Source organism: Esox lucius, chromosome 11, assembly GCF_011004845.1.
Source record: "Esox lucius isolate fEsoLuc1 chromosome 11, fEsoLuc1.pri, whole genome shotgun sequence".
NCBI lineage: Eukaryota > Metazoa > Chordata > Actinopteri > Esociformes > Esocidae > Esox > Esox lucius.
The window spans coordinates 3,003,763-3,012,207 of record NC_047579.1 but is presented as its reverse complement, the minus strand read 5'-3'; the positions used below and the strand labels follow the sequence as shown (position 1 = coordinate 3,012,207).

General features: G+C 38.4%; 1 protein-coding gene across 3 annotated transcripts in view; it reads left to right on the top strand.

Moving 5' to 3' along the window:
• Positions 1-1,043: 1,043 nt before the first annotated feature.
• The window catches only part of cabp5b (calcium binding protein 5b), a 38,363-nt gene continuing 30,961 nt past the window's right edge, over positions 1,044-8,445 (top strand). The window contains exons 1-3 of one of the 3 annotated variants that reach the window (XM_034295048.1): positions 1,044-1,200; positions 1,366-1,409; positions 1,667-1,724. In XM_034295048.1, the coding sequence (XP_034150939.1) occupies positions 1,677-1,724 (48 nt within the window). In that variant the 5' untranslated portion in view covers positions 1,044-1,200; positions 1,366-1,409; positions 1,667-1,676. Of the gene's footprint in view, positions 1,201-1,365; positions 1,425-1,666; positions 1,725-8,445 lie in introns of all 3 variants that reach the window. The other 2 variants (XM_034295047.1, XM_010901006.4) reach the window with 2 other exon arrangements.

Genomic DNA, 8,445 nt, shown 5'->3' with positions numbered 1-8,445 from the left:
ATTGCTTATATTGACTTGTGTTATTGTGTAGGTACATTATTTTGGCCACCTAGCCACTCATGTATACATTTACCTAACAGTCAGAAAGAGAGCACTGCATTCAACATTTTGGAATTGAATTAAATCTCAAATTATTTCTTTAACGACGTTCACATTCCTCATTAAATTATTATAACTGTTTCAGTAGATTACCCCCTTTTAAAGGTTTACTAGGCATATTTTCTGTAGGTATGAAAGACTAATGTCTGCCAAACTCTTAACCAGTAATAAAATGCTATCTGAATACAGATGTTTCAATTCTGATGCTGAAGCATGCATGATTATGCAAATTATTTATTTTGAAATCATCTAAACCTAGTAATTAAAAAATGTTGAGCCAGTAAACTTGGGGTTTAGTATGCCTGTTGTATTATTCTATTCATTGAGCTAATGCCAGTCAGAAAATTCTAGTTTGACCAACTTTGAACTCAAAGACACAAAATGGTATCAACAACTTTTTTTTTGTAAAGAAATTACAAATATATTTCAATCAAATGGCACTTTTAAGATGAGACTTATCTCAAATGTCAGTATTAAGACCACCAGAGTAATGCTCTCATGCAAACAGATGTGAGAGGGCTTTTAATCCAGCCATACTATTTGTGGTGTTTGTGTTTGAATTGCTACTGGAGTTATAGTGGCAGAGGGATGAACAGGGTTAATACTACCAATGGTTATGTAAAGGACTTAGACAGAATACATCCTTTGACATCCACAAACAGTGTATGCAAGCAAGCACACAAAATGACACACAGGATCATATAATGTTGAATAATTTGAATTAGTAAGGAATACTCTCCACCTTCAATTCAGTTCATGCCAATAGGTATGTGTATGCTTAAATTACTTAGAAATAATGAATGTATAATGAATGATTTAAAAACTTATCAGTGTTGACATGTGTTATAGTTTCCCATGCCATCTGGTTATATTTTAGTCCCTCCTCTCTCTCTCTCTCTCTCTCTCTCTGTCTGTGCCTCTCAATCATCATTCTCCCCATTTGGATGGACAGAATAAGTTACTTATTGGTCAGCGAATACAACAACAATGAAGAGCAAATAAAAAGGATAAAAGTGTTTTCAAAGATAAGGAAGAGAGCAGCAATCAGAGAGACTCACTTTTCAGTGAAGACATTGACTTCTATGGATTCAAGTGGAGAAGGTGAGAAACAATATAACCGGCTACAGACCAAGAAAGTAATATTGACTGCATCATTTTAATGTGAATTTGAATATTATCACATTATTTAAGATTGAAAATATCACCTATGTTTTAAAATCTGTACTTTTAACAACAGTATTTATTTTTCTTCTTTTCTGGGCCAAGGGGACCGAAGTAATCCATCACAGACCTACAGTTCCATGTCACCAGTACACAAAACAAATGTATTATTGTTAGCGATAGAATGGTGTAACAATTGGCACAATAGAATGTTGTAACACAGCATTAACTCAGTAACACATAGACATGTAAAAACGGGACAAACACAAGTGCGGATATATGTATACACATAATCACTAAAACGATTTACCCATTACTGCTTTTCTACACTGAAAGAAAAGACATACAGAACACATTGAATGTAAAGACTTACAAAGAGTACAAACAAATGTTTTCCCCCCTCAAGCTTCTTGGTCATGAGTCTGGGTCCAGCATGCATCTTTCTTAGAGGAGGGAAGAAAATTGTAAGTCTGAATTATATTATACTTGTGTTGTGCGTGTGTTAAGTGCTGGGTCCTTCAATCCTGAACACAAGCTCTATTATACCTGTGCTGTGCCTGGGAAAGGGAATTTCAGTTACAGTACACCATTCCTACCATTTCCATGCAGTGCATTTGCTTTCAGGCTTGTAATACACAATCCTGTTCCCAGGCTATTGTGCAAAGTGCATATGAGCCTGGCTCAACAAACATTCAAATTTGGCCTTCAGGGAGAAAACATTATTATGTGGGATTGAACTTGAGTTTTTCTCCATTTTTCTTTTAATCAAATCATTGCATTAAATGTAGCATTATTTTCTTCTTGGGTGCTCGAAACATGTGGGCAAAGGTATTGTGGATGATGTTTTGTTGTTAGACTAAGCTGATCAGGCCAGTGCTTTCTGCACTGGGAATTTCTCAGTTGGCAAATGAAGGCCAAATTTGATAGATTGTTCCTCCAGAACTTCTGCACATTTCCGCAGCAGTGTCTGGGAAATAGATTATGTATTATGCAACTGCATTAAGAATTAAGACAATTCTGAGTACAGGTAGTCATTGACTTACAATCGGGATATGCTCTGACCTGCCGGTCAGAGGTTGATTTGGTTGAAAGTCGGCCGAGGAAGTATAACTTAGTATATTCAAGTCCCCCGTAGCCATGTTTGCATTTTCTCTTACTACGCTCACTCGTAACTATCGTACGCCCAGCCTCCGGCACGGTACCGCGCGAGCTGGCATACGAGAAAATATTTTTATTTACTTTGGTCGCGGGCGGTCCGGGCAGACGTAAGTCGCATAGGTCGAAAGTCGACGACTACCTGTATCTAGTCAACAAGTCAATGCAGGTGTGGTTCAATTATGCACTCAACTGAACTACTGAAAATCTCCTTTATACCTACAGAAGTTTTCATGAAAACATTTTCATTAAATATATTACTACACATATTTTAAAGCCATCCCTTTAAATTCGGAAAGTATTCAGACCCTTTCACTTTTTCCACATTTTCTTTTCAATAATTTTTTTTTTTTTTATGTATTATCTAAACACAATACCCTGACAAAGCAAAAACATTTTTGGGAAATTCATGACAAAAAGAACAGAGAGACTACATTTACACAAGTATTCAGACACTTGAAATTGATTATATTCAAGTTTATTGTCATTGAACAAGTACAATACAACAAAATGCAGTTAGCATCTACCCAGAAGTGCAAATATGTGGAATTTAGAGATGTGCATTGAAGGCAAATGCAGTACAAACGGCAATACTAAATGTGCAAATAAGGCAAATAGAGGAGGGCAGAAAATTTACAGGTATTAGGTATAGTGTATGTTGCAAATGGGATAAATAGTTGTGCTGGTACAAATGGCAATTCTACATCTTTTGACATTTTTAGAACTTTGCAAGGCACTGTTAGAGTAGAACAAAGGGAGAAGTGCAACAAGGTCCCTGTGAGGCAGGGGTTATGGTTAGTGATTGGTCACAGAGTTCGGCAGGATTACAGTAGATGGAAATAAACTGTTCCTGAGCCTGTACCACCTGCTTGATGGTAGGAGGGCAAAAAGTTTGTGGCATGGATGTGAAGGGTCCCTGATGATGCTGCATGCCTTGCAGACACAGCTTGCCATGGAGGTCTACGGTAGCTGGAAGCTGGTCACCAGTGATGTGCTTGGCGGTGTCATCTGTGAACTGGACGATGGTGTTTGAACTGTGTACAGGAACGCAGTCATGGGTGAAGAGGGAGTACAGGAGGGGGCTCAGCACACAGCCTTGTGGAACACCATTGTTCAGGATCAGGGTGGAGGAGGTGAAGTTGCTTAACCTGACAGACTGGGGTCTGTTGGTTAGGAAGTCCAAAGTCCAGTTGCAGAGAGAAGGACTGGTCCGCAGGTCATGGAGTTTGTTGACCAACCTAGAGGGGATGACCGTGTTGAATGCTGAGCTGAAGTCTATGAATAGCATTCTCTGGGCAGAGTGTAAACCTGTGGAGAATGGCGTCCTCTGTAGACCTGATTGACTGGTTGGAAAACTGGTAGGGATCCAGTGTTGGGGGTGGCAGGGATTAAGGTGGGCCAGAACTAGTCCTTCAAAGCACTTCTTGATTGTGGGGGTGAGTACAACAGGGCGGAACTAATTCAGGCTAGATGCAGTCGACAGCTTCGGCACTGGCACAATGGTTACAGTCTTGAAGCACTTTGGGACAACCACCTGGGCCAGTAACAGGTTAAAAAAGACTTTAACTAGCTTCTCACATGCCCAGGGACGCCATCAGGACCAGCAGCCTTAAGGGGTATGTGAAGGAGACGTTGCTGGCTGTGGGGGTAGGGTTCTTAGGCTGGTAGTCTGTGATGGCTTGGATGCCCTGCCACATGCATCAGGATTAGGAGTTGTTGTAAAAATGCTCCTCAATCCACAGTTTGTGGTATTTTTAGACATCTTGATGTCCCTTTTGATGAGTTGAATTGTAGGCCTAAATATGTTTGCTGCTAATGTACAGCCAGGTTTGAGTAGGTAAATTTTTTAATTGAATCCATTACAGTTACAAGTTACCTGTCCACATTTGTAATTTGTAACATAACTGTTTGATTACTCAAACTCAGTAGATTACTTTCATTTTAAGAGGCATTGGAAGAAAAATAGGAATAGCCTATAACCAATTGAATACCTTTTGCGGGATCAATCGATATTAGAGTTTTTTTATATATCTTACTTTTTATCTGATCATTACCCAAAATCTAAGGATGTGTTACCCAATTCAGTTTTTTATTCATGTTTTTTACTGTTTTGAAACATCGTTGAAAAATAAATGGCAATTTCTCAAAAAGGGTATTGACATTATCGTGGGCCTATTTAAAAATCAAGATATCTGTAGCTTTTCACGCGTACACTCAATCTGTAATAGTCTGATGTTTAGCTCCACAACCACCAACATAACGGTGCAGAAACCCCAAGCATGGAGAGCACGTTCGCAATCGTGAACACCCCCACACAAATATGTTTTACCCGCGTGAACATAACCTGCAATATTAAGGACCACCAGCCATTGATTTTCAAATCAACATATGTAACACTAACATATGAACGCAATTTTCTGAGATGCAAAGCAACTAGAATCACATGGCCTACCTGTGAAGTAGAGGTGGCGGCATCAAATACAGGTCATCATCCTTTGGCAGAGTACTTCCCGACACACCTTTTCTTCTCAAATAACGTGATAAATTTCATGTTTTATCTTGAAGGGAGCACCATGTAACAGCTATCTAACACATACTTGCCTAATATTTTAAACAATTCCTGTCTGAAAAGATATAACACCAGGTAAGTCTATTGCCTATTATTGTTCTGAGATAGATGCGCCGATATAGACAACTAAATCACATTTAATATGGGTCTAATATTATCGTAGATATACTCTGTTTTTACCAGCCAACAAATCAACCAAAACCGAAGAAAATTTTAATAGCACATCATCAGTCACTAATCCGGTTATGCGTGCCCATTTTTGCTCACATGACACACAACTGATCGCGCAATTGTCATTTGGGTTCTGTTGGAGCCATTTCATTGACAACCAGCGTGTGGCGCTGGGAGTGGGAAAACTATATTTAAATGTGGCCTAATTAGGTCAGCTGTGTTGCACACAGTAAGGTCACAGTTTTTTTTTTTACTTATTGTTGGCGCATATTTGTTCCTTTGATTGGTCGTCAATTAATGCGTGGTTACGTGTATGATAACGTGGTAGGAGGATCAAGAGGAACCTTTCGTTTTGTTTGATTGTGTTGATGTTTACTTAAAATAAACGGATTGTCATGTCCACGTTTAGTTTTGAACTCTTGGACAACAAGTTATTCCTTGGCAATTGTTTGTACAAAACACGTATCTACAACGATGCCACGCGTTAATTGACGACCAACCAAAGGAACAAATGTGCGCCAACAGGTTCAAACAGGTTTTTAAAACATTAAATTAAAAAAATCAGGCAACGTGTCATAATTATTTAGCGCACATATTATTTTTCAATTGAAGTACTCCAAGAAGTATCTGCCATCCGATTACAATATTTTAGTTTGTTACGTAACGGATTACAGTTACTGTTTCTTTGTAATGATTACATGTAACAGATTATTTGAATTCAGTTACTCCGCAACTCTGCGTACTGCCATAGCTTTAAAAAAATCGAATAAATTCGATATTTCAATTAAATTAAATGATTTCTGTGTTTATTAGAAACCAAAAAGGGCAACTACATACATACCCCTAGACCACCTACGAAAACAAACCAACACACTTTGAAGACGCGCACCTTCCATTGTGCTGACAGACTTTGCGCCAAACATCAATACAACCTCACCGATTACAAGCGGACATCAAACTAAGCCCACCTTTGCAGCTAGGCCTGAATAGCTAGCTAACAAGAATGTAAATTGTTCGATAACTTGTTATTTTTCTCATCTGCTAGATGACTAAGGTAGAAATGTTAGCTTGCAAATAGTTACGTTAGCCAGCACTGTACATTTGTTATGTTATGTTTTTAGCTGGCTATATGTTAACGTGTATGAAAATCCAGAATATCCCAAAAGCCCTTTGAAAACATAGACTGTAAAAAAAGATGGACGACGCCCCTTCGCTCTTTTCCATTGGTGAAAACTGAAGCCGCCAGTGTCCTAATATGGCGCTGACATCTTGGACTTGCGTCTGCGCAGATAGCGATCTTGGGACCAGTTCTGTGCAATAGTTATGCGCAGTAGCGAGCAGGAAGTAAAGCCGTAAAGCCGCGAAATCAACGGCCCCACCCCTGTGCCCCGCCCTCACTCTCCCTCGCAGAATGCACATACCGTAATCAATCGCAAGCACACGCTGCACTGTTTTGGAAGTGGAGTCCTGCTCCTGTGAACTATAAACAGAGTTCAATCAAGTCCAAGTACAGTACAACATTTGCTTGTTAAACCTAGACGATATGTTATAGCCTAACTTACATCATGTTTAACCTTAATTTAGAATAGGCCTAATACAAAAATAATTGGTAACTTCTAGCTAACGATCACCTGCTAGCTATTAACATGGCTATTAACAAGGCTTGTTGTCTTTTAGCTAACGTTAGCTAGCCCATTACATTTATTTACTAATTAAATAGCTTATAAATGTAACTTACCGAAAAAAATTCAAAGATCGATTGGAAATGCCAGATCGGTTAGCACAATCTACTGCAGAACAACCCATTATGTCCGTGTGTAATTATATCAATTATAGAAATTTAGAGATTAAATTTAAAGCTCCAATCTCCTTAGTCCTCCGAAGATCGCGAAAAAAGCCTGTTGGCGCTTCAGTGGCTCCTCGGCTCAGATCACAGCTGTCAATCACGACGTCACACCACCGGTTTTAGAGCATTAAATAACTAACTAAAAACCAACTTATTTTAAAAACAAACTCTTGAATTTACATTAGCGTGATACAAACTACAGTAAATGACAGAAACCAGCTTCGGAAAAAAGATATTTGAAGGGTAATTTAATTGTTTAGTTGGTCTTGCGTCCCATTGAATAACATTGGGAGGCGGGGTTTATGACCTATACTAGGACCACTCACCAGGGGGCAATCGAGACGTTTTGGCTTCACTTTTCAGGGCTTGTGCGGCACGCTTGTTTGAAAAGGGCAATGCAGCTAGCTACTGGTAAGCTAGGTAATGACGTTGGAGGAAAACACCACAAGCTAATTAGCTTCACTTCAATTACTTATTGCCAACCAGGAGCAAAACGGACGAACTGAAAACAAATAATTCACTGGACGAGCCATTCATTGTCTATACAAATTGACATAGGCTACAGGTCTATACAAACTCAGAGCTTGTGATTGGTAAATGAAATTGAAATTAAATTGATTTAACCCTAAAATACCTGGGAAAAGTTTACTTTGTTTATGGCTGGTCAATAAGTTTTAAGGGTTTTCTGGTTCTATAAAGGGGTGCACGTTTGTATTTTTGCCCTAGCACTCACAAACCTGATTAAAATTGTACCCTACTTACACACCTGACTAATGTAAAAAACTGATAATCAGAAGTAAAATACAGGTAACCCTTGGGGTCACCAGGACCATGATTTGGAAACACTGTGCTAGGCCTTGTGCATTCTTACTAAAAAAATAAAGTTAGTTAAACCATACATTGTTCCCTCGATTTGTCCTTTAAATGGAATCTTGTTCAAATAACTCTTTGCAGAGGTTTCAATATAGGCTTCTTCAAAAAAATCCTATAATGTACTAGTGCTGGCATCCTATTCAAGAGAAACAAAGCACTGGGAAAGGTGACAAACTACAATTTATGAAAATGTCAGGATAGCATTATGACCATCCTTTGTCACTTTACTTGAACTGACAACATACAGTTTATGACAAGAAATAATAGGCATTATGACCGTAATCATTGGAACCAGTGTCTGAATCTCTTTATTAAACAGTGTGTTTCAGCGTTAACTGCATAAAAATGAATAGCTGGATAAACTACAAATAAGTTCACCAGTACATTTTTTTAAAAACTGAATGGAGTAATTCATTCAAGGTTCAGTTTTCTTTAAACAGCCAGTAGAAACTTCAGCCACCACTAACAAAAAACAACATTGAATCTTTCTGAGTCATATTCATATTCATATGAATATATGAGAAATATTCATATTAAGTTTGAAATTACTTTAAGATTTAATCAGCACATT